The sequence below is a fragment of the Crinia signifera genome, chromosome 3, assembly GCF_055691185.1.
Source record: "Crinia signifera chromosome 3, ASM5569118v1, whole genome shotgun sequence".
NCBI classification, from domain to species: domain Eukaryota; kingdom Metazoa; phylum Chordata; class Amphibia; order Anura; family Myobatrachidae; genus Crinia; species Crinia signifera.
The window spans coordinates 265080622-265097418 of NC_139219.1; the positions used below are offsets into that span (position 1 = coordinate 265080622).

The 16797-nt window shown below is 38.3% G+C and overlaps 1 protein-coding gene across 1 annotated transcript; it reads left to right on the forward strand.

The window, feature by feature from the left end:
* The first annotated feature begins 11805 nt into the window (after window positions 1–11805).
* Window positions 11806–16450, forward strand: LOC146064478 (uncharacterized). Its single transcript, XM_083178002.1, has 7 exons — window positions 11806–13203; window positions 13283–13382; window positions 13582–13707; window positions 13939–14046; window positions 14233–14451; window positions 14649–14687; window positions 14906–16450. Exons 1-7 carry the CDS (start codon window positions 13198–13200, stop codon window positions 15958–15960), a joined length of 1653 nt encoding a protein of 550 aa, XP_083034128.1. The 5' UTR covers window positions 11806–13197; the 3' UTR covers window positions 15961–16450.
* The last annotated feature ends 347 nt before the right edge of the window (window positions 16451–16797 follow it).

The following is a 16797-nucleotide window of genomic DNA, read 5'->3' on the forward strand; positions in this document are numbered from 1 at the left end:
AGTGTGTAATGTGTGGTATAGTGTATATCTAAGGTGCTGTGTCAGTCAGTGTGTAATGTGTGCTATAGTGTACATCTAAGGGGCTGTGTCAGTCAGTGTGTAATGTGTGCTATAGTGTACATCTAAGGGGCTGTGTCAGTCATTGTGTAATATGTGCTACAGTGTACATCTAAGGGGCTGTGTTAGTCAATGTGTACTGTGTAGTAGTGTACATCTAAAGGGCTTGGTCAATCAGTGTGTACAAAGAAGTGTATATCTAAGTCCAGTGGTACAGCCTACAGCCGTATAAGACCAGTGACATTCCAGTGGTACATCCGACAGCCATATAAGACCAGTGACAGTCCAGTGGTACTGCTTTTAAGACCAGTACTGCCGTTAAGTAAAGTGGTACTGCCAAGTGTAAATTTTTTAACCACGGTCATCATTGCAGCACCAATGTGACATCTGAAGCAAGTCATCTAAAGCAAGCAATGAGTTAGAACTGGAATGAAGTTTTAAAATCATCTCCTCTGTACAGGGACATGAATGCCATTTTCCAAAACCTGATGCTTTTTATTTAAAAGAACAGTCTGCAATGGGAATGTGTTTTGTTACTGGGAGCCTACAACATCCCCCTCCGTTAATCAGATAAGCTGAGCAATGTGTGCAAACACCAACCCCTCCCCCTGTACCAGCTGACCCAAACTTTCCTTTAAAATGGGACATTTGGAGAAGCCTGGCCAAGGCTTGCCTGGCATCATCTGAAGCAAGTCATCTAAAGCAAGCAATGAGTTAGAACTGGAGTTTGGACTGGATTAGGACATAAACCGAAACACTGCCATGTTTTATTTTTGCTTTTCCCAAGATACCATCTATCACAGCCTCTGAGGAAAGCTATGTATTACTCTTTGTTTTACTGTTTCTTTACCATGATCATCATCATATACCTCTGCCCCCACTGCATGCAAAGCCTCTATGCTGTACATTCACTGGTTGCACACCCCGCCAGCAACAAGCTGGCAGGGTGTGCCAGCTTTGGAAGAAAAGTGCTACATAAATACAAATATTATTACTGCTGCCTCTGAGCAGCATGATCAAGATGGCGCTGCTGATGGCTGCCTAGGAGCTGTGCAGCTCAGCCAAATATGTTCCCTGTGTGATAACTGTACTGTCTCTGCTTAATGTTACCTACCTGGCTGTAGCAGTGACCAGTGGCGCTGCTGATGGCTGCCTAGGTGCTGTGCAACTCGGTGGGCATGTGTTCCCCACATGTAATGTCTTAATGAAATGTATGTAATGCTTTCTCCCCCCCCCCTTCATCCCTGCTTGATTCTGCACTGTAAATCCACAAAAAATTCCTAGTGTGCGCAAGCATACATGGCCAATAAAGTTGATTCTATTCTATTTTATTCTATTCTTGTGGTGATTGGCAGAATTGTGTCACCATGCACGGACTTCTATTTAGCTACCGTGAATCATAGAAACGCATTAAGCGGTAATAACGCAGGGTGGCTATTCCATTCCACAGATGTGAATTTGGTGCACCAAACATGTAGGAGCGTACAGGTCACGCAACGCTGAGCGTGGCTACATCTGTATATCTATAAAGAGTAGATTTCACCAGAAAAACATTGAAAAGAAGCAAACCAAGTTCTAGAGCAATCTATGGACAGATGACAGATCAACTTGTACCAGAATGATTAAAAGTAGAATTCTTGAAACGTCTCATGATCTGAAAGCATACCTCATAATCTGTAAACAGATTGGAGACAATCTGATGGCATGGGCATGCATGATCCAATGGCACAGTGTCACTAGCTATCATTGAGGATGTGACAGAAATAGACAAATTCTCAAGTACATACAGTATATAGGGTTATACTGTCTGCTCAGATTCAGCCATATTCAGCAAATCTGATCGGATGATGCTTCACATTATAGATTCTCAATGACCCAAAACATACTGCATAAGCATTACAGGACTTTTTGACAGCAGGGAAGTGGAATGGCTGAGTCAATTGTCTGATCTCTGACTGATTGAGCAGACATTTCACTTGCTGAAGACAAAACTAAAGGCAGAAAGACCGATGAAAAATAACAACAGGAGACAGCTGGGTTACATACTTCAGGCAGTCACTGCCACAAAGGATTACATAGAAGCATAGAATTTCACTTGGAAGCACCACTTGGCCCATCAAGTCTGCCCATTATTCTAAATAAAGTATGAAAAATAACATTTACATTTTATTTAGGACTTTGTTAATTTGGCCAACAAACATTTTAATTATAACTATATTCATTATACCAATTACATTTGAGCCCCAGAAAATGAAAGAGTGGGTACAAAAATGTTTGCAATTCCTAAAGGCTTCATACAATATTTCGGCAGTTGCATTTTCATACAAAGCCATAAGTATGTAAATTGTGTCAGCATCCAAATACTGTATATTGTACAATGCAAATCACATTCTATTTAATACATACAATACAGAAAGCATTCTAATGTGATATACTACACAGGGAGCATTCTAACATGTCATACAGGCATTCCAGTATATATATATACAACTAGCATTTCGCACTCATCAATTCATCGGGTCAATAACTGTTTGGACCCTGTATTGAAAGCATAAACATCCTAGCATCTGATGTGTGACCTCTAGTATGTATAACATTTCACATTTAATGATCTTACTTATCTAAAACCTGAAATAAAGACTCGGAGACTTAGGTTTGGCAGAAAATTTTAGCTGAATTTATTTAAAGCACTTTAAGCTAATTAATTTATTAATAATTAATTAATGGTGGACCAGAAAGAACAGCTAATTACCTAAGCTCTACCCCACAACTGACACGTAATGAAACATTCCCTGTCATGCAGTATCCACTCCACCTACTACATTGACTGTCCACCCGTCTGGGTGGGGTCGCTGTCCCCGAGCGGGTGATCCAGCGAAGGCCTAAAGTCAATGAGAGGTGAGCGCACTGAAAACAAACCATATACACTGCATCATCACTTAATGAAGACCTAAATCAATTAACTTGCCTTTCTTTCCCGCCTATCAGCCAAAGCAATTAACACCCAGCCGCCATCAAACCAACAAGGGGAGGGAGGGATGGAAAACTTTCAGGAAAGAGATGAAGGCTCCTCCCTTTCGTGTCCCTAATATCCAAGCTAACTCTGCCATCCCCTGCATCCTTATTGGATATTCGAGTCACATGCTTCCCAAGGTACACACGGCCTTGGATGTTTAACTCTCTCCATGCCTATTGCAGTTATTACGTTATTCTTTTATTTTCCTATATCTTTTCCCGACTTCCAATCTCTCAATCTTTCCTGCCCTTTCTTTCTAGCTTTCTCACACTTATGCCTGACCATTGCATAGCAAGCTTACCTCAAGTCATGCTCAATGCATTCAGGGGGCAGGAGAGCTGCAGTGCACTCTGTAGGCATAAGCAGCTCCATTTCCTGGCAGGGTGACATAGAACATGTCACCCTGCCAGGGTGATTGGAAGTGGGCATAATATCTGTTTTGGCATGTTGTGTTTGCACACATGCATCACGCATCTGCACTCACATTTCTGGGCCCAGTAGCTGTAACCCACTCAGGCATAATTGAGTTATTAACAGTTTCTTATATATCGCCGCACATTCTGTTGTACATAATGTATGTGGGTGTTACAGATTTTTTTACCTTTTTCTTCCATAGATGGAGTGGAGTGGCTACCTGTCCAATAGGTTAGAAAAGGAACTACATCCAGCCATTGAAAACTGTGAGGGAAGAGAGGAAGTAAAGCCTCCATTCAACTCTGGACTTGTGCGAGACAGTCAGCGTTCCTCAATATGCAGTATAATAGAAACATAGGGCATAACAAATTCTAAGGATTACTGTACAATACAGAGAGAACCTTATTAATAAATATACAATTGATAGATAACCTGTGCAGAAGAACTTTACTAAAAATAAAATGTAGATGAACATTTAATTACATTAGATCCTCTTCATACAAGTAAATAAAAATAAATTAATTTAATTTCACATGTCCCCCATAGGTAGCAGAGTTGTTCAAAGCATCTCATCGCCACCAGTGGGTCACCAACAAATATTTGGTACTGTACATATTAATCTGTATAGTAATTAAGCTTTGGTGGCCATGATTATAATATAGCTTGCAAAGTTTTAGGTGTATAAATGTCACCACTGGCAAAACTGTACAGTATGTAGCTACTAAGAAACTATTTAAAGCAAATACCTGCAAAACCTCTAAAACTTTAATGAACTCAACATATTTTTCTGTAACCAGCCTACCCTTTTTAGTTCTATTAATTTGCTTTTAATATTTTTCAAAGAATTATATAATTCTGTGTATTTGGTATGTATTTATACAACATTACTTTGAGGTACAAATAACTGTATTTTAAGTCTATTATGTTTTTCTTTCAATTCAACTTCAGATTAAATTGAAACAAAATTGCATTTTTATCAACATTCTTAGACATTAATGTGAACTGTCATTGTCAAAAATTGCTTTTTGTTAGCTTTTAGTGCAGTATAGCGAGGGTACTGTAATTCTGCCCAGCATGCCCTCCCATCATTTACTGCTGGAAGCATTCTTGCATAAGCAGTAAAGGCTGGTCCACTCCCTTCTAAGGCTCCTGGGGGCAATCAGTCAATTTACATTCTACTTGTTTTGCACTTTAAACTGCTTTCAAAATTGATGTGTCTGGAGATTGACAGCTTAATGGCAAAAACAATGTTCCAACGCTTTTGTACATGCTTGTGAAAAAAAAAAATACTGTGCTATACAATGTGCAGTCGTCATGGGTACAGAAAGGAGAGATCTTTCAACAAAGAAGGCCGTTGGAAGAAAATGAATCACATTTTTCATTTTTTCCTTCTCCAAGAGAGGTCAGCAATACATTGTGTCAGTTTGTTAAACCTTTGGTCAGGGAAATGGGTAAATGACATGCTATATATCAGCCGTTCCAGAAGTTCTTTTAAAGAGTCGCTAAAGCTGAAATGCAAGTTGATTTAACATGAAAATATTACAAACTTCGCATGGACAAAAAAAAGTTTTGAATGCTAAAGTTGAACACAATTCTCTCTATTGGTACTTGTGTATTATCACGGCGCCCAATTTCCTTACGTACGGTACTGTACTGAAATTGCATCGCATGTCATGTTATAGTGGCATGCGATGCGTGCAATGCGATGTGATTTCAGTACTGCTCCAGTTCCCGCTCCCTGTCATTCCCGCCCCCTGTCAGATCCTGTCAGAATCATTCTGACAGGAATGGCAGCATCCCTCAGACCTGCAGGACAAATATCGGAAATGGCTGTACCAGTGAAGATGTTCAGCTTGCCTTAGACGGAGGAGGAGGTTATCCAGTTCTTCCAGCACCATGATCTGCTTCCGCTGACGCAGAATTGCACTAACGGGCACCTTATGCGGTTGTCAGTTAAGGAATGTATGTGGCGGTGCCATGTGAAAGCATGTCGTCTCAAGGTGAGCCTCAGAGCGGCCCATTGGTTTTCAGGGTGCCGCTTATCCTTGGTCACCTTGATTTGATTCATATATACCTGGGCCCAGGAGCTCACATCAATCGAGTATTGTGAGTGACAGCTGGATATATCCAAAAAAACTGCGGTCCTGTATAACCGATGGATGCGGAAGGCTTGCACCATTGACCTTATGGCGCAGCCCCAGCCGCGTTTCGGTGGTCCTGGCCACATCGTAGAGGTGGATGAAAGCTTGTTTGTCAAGCGAAAGAGCAACGTTGGCCGTACTTTACCACAGCAGTGGATTTTTGGTGGAATTTGTTGCGAAACTGGACAGTGTTTCGTTACAATGGTGCCCAGACGAGATGTCACCACTTTGATGGCGGCTATAAATGAAAACATTGAGCCAGGCACAACTTTTTATTCCGACTGCTGGCAGGCGTACAGCACTGAACAGTTGGAACTTTGTAGTTATCAGCATGCACAAGTGAACCTCATTGACCAGGACACAGGGGTTCATACGCAGAATGTCGAGCGACTTTGGGGCGCATGAAAATGGCGCAGAAAGCGCCAAAGAGGCACAGCACGCCACCATCTCCAATCATATTTATAGGAGTTCATGTGGTTCATTTGACCGCATCCTTCGAGCACTTACGCTCCTTCCTAAAGCAGACTGACTGTTTTTTTTAAATATTTTCTTTCATGATTTTTAGTCATTAATGTTGTGACTTGATTCATTGCTATTATTATAATTATTTATTGTAATTAATGTGATTAATTCATTATGCTTTTTCATTCTACTTTATTTAGTGAATTACAGTTATTCGTTAACACATGTCATCATTACTGTGTCAGATGTATAATATTGCAGGTGTGAATGTGTTCCTAAAACACCAGGACTATACAAGCCACCCCAAAGTGAGGCGAGTGCAGCGGAACGCGTCCTCCGACCTTTTCATACCCCCACTATCCACGTCAGTGTGGAGTAGAATACTTTACATGTATTCTGCGTCCCCTTGTGGAGCCCGATTACCCGCTGCGCTCGCCACACTTTATAGAATCAACTCCACGCTGACATTCCGCTGCGCTCGCCACACTTTGGGGTGGCGTGGATAGTAGTGGAGATGCGAAAGAATGGCATAGGTGCTTTCAATAGTAAGCACCCATCACATCTCATAGCATGGGTGCTTCTACAATGAAATATCAAATTGCATCGGATCGCACCCACTGCATGTTGCGGTGCGATCACATGCGATATTTCATTGTATAAGTACTGTTGTGCACTTAATATGCACATCGGATCATATCTCATAGCATGGGTGCTTATACAATGAAATATCGCATCGCACCCTGTCTATGGTGCCGTCCTATCCCATGCGATATTTCATTGTATAAGCAATCCTCTGCACTCAATATGGATATCGCATAGCACATCGCAACCCACACAGCCACCTGACTAGTGCTGCATTACATCCATCCCTCTCTAAAGAATCCCTTTGAATTCAAAATGCCTTGCCGATAGTGACCCCATACACTGTGCGATTAGAAATGAGGGCTGTACAAATATATTCTGAGGGACGTATTCACTGCATTTCCCAAACAATACCAAAATTACGTGAATGATTGCAGACCTGTTAGCAAGGCTGGAGTTTTTGCAGATAGACAAAAGCATGCTGCAATGCAGGTGGGGCAGATGTAACATGTGCAGAGAGTTAGATTTGAGTGAGTTATTTTGTTTCTGTGCAGGGTAAATACTGGCTGCTTTATTCTTACTCTTACATTTAGATTTCAGTTTGAACACACCTCAACCAAATCTTACTCTCTCTACACATGTTACATCTGCCCCACCTGCAGTGCACATGGTTGTGTCCATCTGCAAAAATTGCAGCCGCGTTTACAGGTCTGAATTAGGCCACATGTCGGTAGTGGATTCAACTGGTTTTGGACTGATCATCAATCACAGCTCATGGGGAATAGCCTAGCGGCTAACCCCATCTTTCTGTATGTCGGTGGCTTAAGCAAAGCATCAGGAGGTGGAGCTGCTCATCCATCCCTTGGCTGTCTGCCTGTCGTACAGATAAGCAGAGCTGCCAGATGGCTAGTCTGGCCTTGTCAGAATATAATGATTTATCTCATGACATTCATAATTGAATTATTTCCAGACAACAATTATGAATATAAGCTAGCAACAGACCTTAGGTATGTACAAATTATTAAATACTGTAGTAATGAAAATGCTAAAAATACAAATCAATCTTATGTTAAGACCATTTTTTTTCCTAGCATGACTAGTCAAGAAAACTAGATACATTTAATTTGAATAATCTAGAGAAATATTAATTAAACTTATTTACATTTATTAAATATAATTAAATAATGTCTTTATTATTAAAAGTTTTAAAAGTTGAAAATGCTTTTTTTAAAGAATTTAAACAAAATAATAATAGTAATATAATAATAATAATAATAATAATAATAATAATAATAATAATAATAATAATAATAATAATAATACAGGTTGAGCTTTCCTTATCCAAAATGCTCGGGACCAGAAGAGTTTTGGGTAATGGATTATTCTGTATTTCAGAATATCTTTATATTTCAATTATGTATCTTGAGGTATCTTGCATTTATGTTGTTTAAACACATCAAACACATGAAATACACTCAAATATATTTTATTTGTGCATAAAACAAGGTTTCAAAACATGGAACAAAGTTTGTGTACAATATTAGGCACTGAATTTGAATGCCACGCAATCATTTTCTTGCACATATTTAGTGCCAGTTACATATCATGGCCTCAGTAGTGCTGTTACAGATGTCCACAGTAGTGCCAGTTACATATCATGTCCTCAGTAGTGCTGTTACAGATGTCCACAGTAGTGTTGTTACAGATGTCCCCAGTAGTGCTGTTACAGATGTCCCCAGTAGTGGCAGTTACATATCATGTCCCCAGTAGTGCTGTTACAGATGTCCACAGTAGTGCCAGTTATATATCATGTGCTCAGTAGTGCTGTTACAGATATCCACAGTAGTTACAGATGTCCCCAGTAGTACTGTTACCGATGTCCCCAGTAGTGGCAGTTACATATCATGTCCTCAGTAGTGTTATTACAGATGTCCACAGTTGTGCCAGTTATATATCATGTCCTCAGTAGTGCTGTTACAGATGTCCCCAGTAGTGGCAGTTACATATCATGTCCTCAGTAGTGTTATTACAGATGTCCACAGTAGTGCCAGTTATATATCATGTCCTCAGTAGTGCTGTTACAGATGTCCCCAGTAGTGCCAGTTATATATCATGTCCTCAGTAGTGCTGTTACAGATGTCCCCAGTAGTGCCAGTTACATATCATGTAGTAGTGTTATTACAGATGTCCCCAGTAGTGCCAGTTATATATCATGTCCTCAGTAGTGCTGTTACAGATGTCCCCAGTAGTGCCAGTTATATATCATGTCCTCAGTAGTGCTGTTACAGATGTCCCCAGTAGTGCCAGTTATATATCATGTCCTCAGTAGTGCTGTTACAGATGTCCCCAGTAGTGCCAGTTATATATCATGTCCTCAGTAGTGCTGTTACAGATGTCCCCAGTAGTGCCAGTTACATATCATGGCTTCAGTAGTGCTGTTACAGATGTCCCCAGTAGTGCCAGTTACATATCATGTCCTCAGTAGTGCTGTTACAGATGTCCCCAGTAGTGTTAGCAAAAAAAAAAAAATCCACTTTCTGGAATGTATGGTTTTCAGAATAATTTGGATAACGGATATTCGGATAAGGGATACTCAACCTGTAATAATAATTATAATAATAATAATAATAGTAATAGTAATAATGCGTTAAATGGAATAATGTTAATAGCTAAAATGAGTCAACATCATAATTAGAACTTCAAGTTCTGCTTTTAAGTCCTCAATTCATTGACTTATCTCGTTTGAACAAGAGGCTGAACAAATATCAACAAGGGCATTTTGGAATCATACAACTATAAAGTATCCATCACTCATTAGCAGAAGACATCACTAAAAATTATTACTTCAGTGCAATGCCCTAGAATTTAATGCACAAAGCCCGAACTTGTGTCAACATTTGCTCCTACTTCTAGTCTATGCTATGCTCTTACATTACAATTATTATAAGAACAAAGTACAGGTACAGTATACATCATGCTCTGTATTAAAATCATCACACATCAGAGCTCATCCTGCAGGGGGTTCAGTAGATAAGGCACACTTTTTCTTCAAACTAATTGGTTTTGACAGGTCCACGCCCCTTTTATACAGGTTGTCCACGCCCCCATTTATACAATTTGATATCAAACTTGATATGATCGTATCACGTTTGATATCAAAGTGGTATAAATAATATTAACCCCCGTATTAAAATATAATTGGTTTGAGGCTGTAACTTCATACACTGATATTGACTATGTGAAATAACACATATATAAAGCTCGCTTAATGTTATCTTAACCAGCTGGAAGAATTTCTAAACATAATGCTAAAAAAGTTGTTAGAAAAATATGGTATACAACAGATATATAATTCGTAGAAATGTAGATCTTGTTTTATATCAAATTTGATTTGTGTAGGATGTCGCGCAACGCCGATCATCAAAACAGCCGGCTGAAAGCCAGGTATTATAACGTATTAAAGCCGGGGAGTTTTTGCGGCTTTGATAAATATTATAAAGCTTTGAAAAATAAATTTAAAAGGGCAATGTGATTTGGTATAGCTCATAGATCTTTCACAGTGAATAATACAGGCAGATCATTACCAACTATAATAACACTTACCTTAGAACGAGCCAAAAGCGCTACAACGATGTGGCTGACCAACCGTGTATCAAAAATAAATAAAATAAAAATAAAAAGTTATATTCCACACGATAACTTCCACAGCATCTAAGGACCTTCTTGCTTTTAAAATAAATGAAATATCCGCATACATAACAAAGAGGTCTGGGTATACATATGTTATGCATTTAAAGATACAGGAGCTAAAAAGTTATATTCCACACGATAACTTCCACAGCATCTAAGGACCTTCTTGCTTTTAAAATAAATGAAATATCCGCGTACATAACAAAGAGGTCTGGGTATACATATGTTATGCATTTAAAGATACAGAGCCATTCAGTCTGGGCCTGACATGTTGTAGGCATTTAAATTTAAAGACACACAGCGTGAGAAGTATAGTGTTACTTTTAGAAAGACATCAGATATGACGGATGATTGTAATTTTCAAAAGTAATTTTAAACACCGGATTCCATAGTCTTTGAAGACGTTGACATTTACGTATGACGCAATTAGCGTAGACAGCACAGCAGGGCTGGTAACAATTATATTCATTAGAAAGCACATACCTCTGAAAAAAACATTTTCACACGGCTAACCGTTTAATTAGTTTAGACAGTACAAAGAAAGGCCATGAAATCTTTGCAACAGAGCATGAGTGGCATCTAGTGGTCATGTATTGCAGTTGCAAGCAAGTTCCAGACGGAGCTAGAGACTACAGAATTAACTTATATATATACTGTATTATATTTAACTGAACATTATCAATGCTGATAAATAAAGGATTTATATATATATATAGCTATATACAGTATATATATATATATATATATATATATATATATATATATACAGTATATATAAATATATATATGTGTAATGTGATGGTATCATTATATTATGTGATGAATAAAATATGGATAAAATGCTATATTATTTAAATCAGATATATATATATATATATATATATATATATATATATATATATATATATATATCTCAATCAAATTACACAGGGGTGGTGGATAAGGTATATATTTTAAATTAAAAAGCATACACATGTATATATAGGTCTTATGTAGGCTGTTGATGTTGAAACATACCTGTCATTTATTTAATAATAAGGATAAGTATTTTATACATCACATTTTTGGTTTTATTTTATCAAGCACTATATTCTGAAAACAGCTGTGTTTTGGGTAATATTCTATATATTTGTTATGCCAGTCTTTAACTTTGGAACACAACTCATGAATATTCAAATGAAACAAATGCAACACAGATGTGCTAACTGGCTGATGTGTATATATATGTTCTCCATGAGGAACCAGGCCACACATTTTGAAGGCAGAGAACTTGAAAACTTTTGTCCACACACTGTTCAGAGAATACTTGAAGATTTTGTTCCAGAAATATTCAGAGAAAACTTGAAGATTTTGTTTCAGAAAGGAGGGGTGAGTCTATATTAATTTTCTAAATAAATATATATATATATATATATACAATATTTCTAAATAGCATAGTTTTAATATTTTATAATATACATAGCAAGATGTTTTGTGGTCTGTACATTATACATATTGCTTTTAAAAATACAGTATATTGTGTTATTACAATTTACAGTTCGTTAATGTTAGTCATCGCAGATTACGGTATAACGGATGTGTAACGGCTGTATAAAGTGATTTTGTTATTATAGTGTAATTTTATAAGTTGGTTATCCACAATGCGGCCAGGTATGAGCAGGCTGCTGACTACACATGTGATATGGAGTAACAATATATATATGTATATACAATATTTCTAAATAGCATAGTTTTAATATTTTATAATATACATAGCAAGATGTTTTATTTAGTGGTAGGGTGGGGGGTGTTAGTCATCGCAGATTACGGTATAACGGATGTGTAACGGCTGTATAAAGTGATTTTGTTATTATAGTGTAATTTTATAAGTTGGTTATCCACAATGCGGCCAGGTATGAGCAGGCTGCTGACTACACATGTGATATGGAGTAACAATATATATATGTATATACAATATTTCTAAATAGCATAGTTTTAATATTTTATAATATACATAGCAAGATGTTTTATTTAGTGGTAGGGTGGGGGGGTGTTAGTCATCGCAGATTACGGTATAACGGATGTGTAACGGCTGTATAAAGTGATTTTGTTATTATAGTGTAATTTTATAAGCTGGTTATCCACAATGCGGCCAGGTATGAGCAGTCTGCTGACTACACATGTGATATGGAGTAACAATATATATATATGTATATACAATATTTCTAAATAGCTTCATTTTAATATTGTATCATTGTATTATACATAATGATTTTAAATAATGCGCTAGTTATTACATTTTCATGTGTAAAGCAGCACGTTATGATGCCATGTATGGTTGTCTGCTGACTAAACTTGTGATATGGAGGGATTCTGCATTAGCATTGTTGGATCACCTGTAATTAATTTTTATTGATTGTTTCATAGATGAGTTTTTTTTTTTTTTTTTTTGGTATTACGGCTTTGATACTTATAAATAGCTTCATTTTAATATTGTATCATTGTATTATACATAATGGTTTTAAATAATGAGCTAGTTATTACATTTTCATGTGTAAAGCCGCACGCTATGCTGCCATGTATGGCTGTCTGCTGGCTAAACATGTGATATGGTGGGATTAGTCATTAGCATTGTTGGATCCCCTGTAATTAATTTTTATAGGCCGATCTATAGAATACAATGTCAGGAGGTATTCATAGATCAGGTTTTTGTGAGAGCGTTAATAGTTTTATGTGATTTTGTGCACGCAAATTTCGTTATGGAAACTTATCGTGTTATCTTTTATTATCAACAGTGCCATCTAGTGGTTGTTGCAGAAAACACCTTTGAACTTAAGCTATCAACAAAACACCAACATGCAGGTGTGTATATGATATTTACAATAGTTTAACAATAGCTTATTGTATTGTTATTTCAACTTATTATTATTATTTATTACAGAGAAAGGAATACAAAACCATTAATGCAAATAAAATAAGTCTCAGAGACTTTCAAGATTTACCCAGCTTTCAACAGCAGTCAAATGAGCAGACAAATACGTGTAAGTTTACAGATCAAAGACACATTGTTGTTGGTGGTTATAAATGTTACTCTGTTGGTGTTAATTATCAAGCGCCCTATTGGTATTAATGTTACACGTGTTGATTGTATTTTTCGTTCTACAAAATTGTTGTGTTAATTTTTATTTTATTTTTTATGTATATATTATTTTTTATTAAATTGTTAATCCCATAAATCAGTTTCAGATGTCACAAATGACGCATCTGAAGTTGGATCATATGGTTCGGATTTCACAGTCGGTCCGGATCTGACGACATTCGAAAACCCATACGCAGCATACTCTGATTTGTCCGAATCGCAAAAATGTAGGTGATCATAAGCCGTCAAAAAAATGTGATGTATGTTAAAAAAATGTGATATATTATTATTTCCAAAAATATGTCTCTCTCTCTCTCTCTCTCTCTCTCTCACGCTATCTCGCGCGAACTCTCACGTTCTCACTCATATATATATATATATATATATATATATATATATCCTGTTATATTCATTTTTATACCGCCTGTGATATTAATGTGTTATTTGTTCTCTGTTAGTATCGCCGATTATGTCGAAATCTGATGCAGAACACATAATGGATGATCTCTGGAATTTACCATCGGCAAAACACTATAAACAGCTATACCAGACCCCGGCTATACAAGGTGAATTTTGACGATTGACTGGTGATGTTTTTATAATGTGTTTTTGTGTTAAATGTTACATATCGTCGCAAAATCATGAATAGTGTCCACAGGAGTTGTTGTTATCATGACTTAAATGACGGTTTTTTTTTTTTTTTTTTCTCAAGTCGGCGAATGTGTCGTTAATTGATAATATATGTATTACAGATGACATAGCTAGCCGGTATGAACCTACGGTACCTAGGGCCGATACGTGTGAAGCGGGACCATCCGGATACAGAGAACCGACATCGAGTGTTGGATCAAACGCCAAACAACCCAACAGCACATTGGCTAAAGGAGCAAAAAGAACCCAGATCAGCGATCAAGCTTTCTGGTCATTGTTTAAAGGAACCATGCCGGCGCAAACCTTTGACAAATACCCGTGTATGTTTATTTATTTGGTTTCTTATATAGCACAACATTTACCACTGTTCTTTACAAATGGAAACCACAGGTATTAAACAGACTGTGTAGATGAAAACCGACAAGGAAGGTGGGGGTTGGGAGGTCTGAAGTTGTTATAAAGCGACTGTCTTTGTGGCCGCGTATGTGTAACTAAAACGGTGTGATTTTTATTACAGTAGGAACCACGCCGATGGAAAGATCTGGCAAATATTCAGGTGTGTAATGTAATGTTTATTTATTTAGTTTCTTATATAGGACCGCGTTCATCATTGTTCTTTACAAATGGAAACCACAGGTGTTAAACAGACTGTGTAGATGCAAACCGACATGGATGGGGGTGGGTGTTTTGGGAGGCGGGTCTGAAGGTGTTATAAAGCGGTTGTCTTAGTGTCCGCGAATGTGTAACTAAAACGTTGTTATTTTTTATTTACAGCGGATCCGCGACGATTCGCAAAAATGATAGCAGCGGCCGGGGTTGCTCAACCACTCAATGCTGAAATGGATGGGGGTGAATCAGCTAAAACGGTGATCGACCCACAACTTCAAGAAGATGTATCAAGGGCCGAGATCATGGCCACCGAGCGCGACGATTTCAAGCCAAGCAAGCGGAGAATTACAAAAAGTCGAGTCGGTCAAGAAAACAAGGCCGATTTATCAGACCTTAAAAGAAGATTGAAATATTCGGAAGGTAGGCCCGTGAGAAAAAGAATTGCATTACAAACAGTGCCAACCGTGAGTAATGTGGATTACCCGCACGCATTTACAACACCTGCAACACCTACTGAATCCGACATTGACATTGCCGGTAATACAAAGACTGTGAAGACTCGTAAAACTTTACGACTGTCAAGAGAGAGATACACGCCGCTGACGGATGATGATGTCATCGTAATTTCAGACACGCAGGAACATCATACTGCAGAAACGCAAAGCGTGGTCAGTAACACGCCTGCAGCTACATTATCCGCTAATGATGAGGACTTAAATGGGCAAACATTTTTTAACACCCCTAGTGAAGAGTCAGTCTCAGATACACCACAGAATGATGATGAGGCTGTAACATCTGTAGCCGGAATCCCTGATAAAGTAATGGGTGATGATTACACAAAACTACCCAGTGTTTTTACCACGGTCGGCGAGGCAACCGCATCGGGCGGTGCGGATGCCCCGCCGACCGTGGTATCGACAGACATAGTTGATGGGGTTCAGAATGTGGAACAATTAGGACAAGATGCGGAAATACAATACTACGCGGTCATGGGGAGGATGCGTGAGCATATAGGGTACATGCGTAGAAATGTCAATACCATGTTGAACCGTATAAAAGATGAGCTTTATGGTTCAAAAAAGAAGCCAGAGATCATTAAAGAACTTGTAGAAATGTACATGAATGTAACATCAAATCATATATCAGAGACCGTGAGGACTAGGGATTTTATTAAAGCGAACATGTATCATTTTGCCGAGATAATTGAAACGGATCCGTGACTAGGCATGGTGGGTTATGGGTTGAAACGTAATTTACATGTGTGTAAAAAAGCCCCAAGAATTAAAGCAAATGTACCGTGCAAAATCTCACACTTATTTCGCCGTTCGAAAATAAAACAGGCTTTAAAATGCATATACAGGCTGAGAAAGCGTAAACAACACAGGGGGCGATGCACAACCCCAACCCCAGGTGCACAGGCTGACAAATCACCGGACCAACCATTACCGGGTGACGCTGCGTCACCTGACAATGTTGAACACCCCGCAACGCCCATGCATAATGACATAGATGGGGGTGCGCCACCCGGTAATGGTGAAGGTCGGCGAGATGTGTACTTAGAAGCTGTTAACAGGTATGAGCGACACCATCCTAATTTCAGAGCTATTGAGTATCATAATCATTTTCAATTTGTTAATTTGGAAAGAGTTACATCATTTGCAGAGGGTGTTGAAGCCGTACACAACGCTATACAGGTTATGATTGATGAATTCATGGTTGGTGTTGACCCTAATGATCGTGTACAGTTAAGATTGGAGGGGGGTGGTTTACACAACGCCATCTACTCACACCGAAAGCCGCAAGAATCATTAGACGCTGTCAGTTTCTTGAATCAAATTACAAACACTCTTCAAAGTAACGCTGAATTCTTATTAGGCACGGGTTTAAGGTTTGTGATCACTGTTTTTAGAAATAGAGCGGGTGGGGCCCTAACTGGTCGCGGCCTTAGACGCATTCCATACAGCTTAATTATAGAAAGGCGCAGAAGACACCTGTATGATTTCAACAATACGCACAATTATTTGTGCTTTGCGGCATCGATCTGCAAACTTCTGGAT

What these genes read in the sequence shown, in the direction of transcription:
- LOC146064478 (XM_083178002.1), top strand. An exon ending in AAATGAGCAGACAAATACGT is followed by an intron (nt 13,383 to 13,581) that starts GTAAGTTTACAG and finishes CCCATAAATCAG; the next exon opens with TTTCAGATGTCACAAATGAC. An exon ending in TTTGTCCGAATCGCAAAAAT is followed by an intron (nt 13,708 to 13,938) that starts GTAGGTGATCAT and finishes GTTCTCTGTTAG; the next exon opens with TATCGCCGATTATGTCGAAA.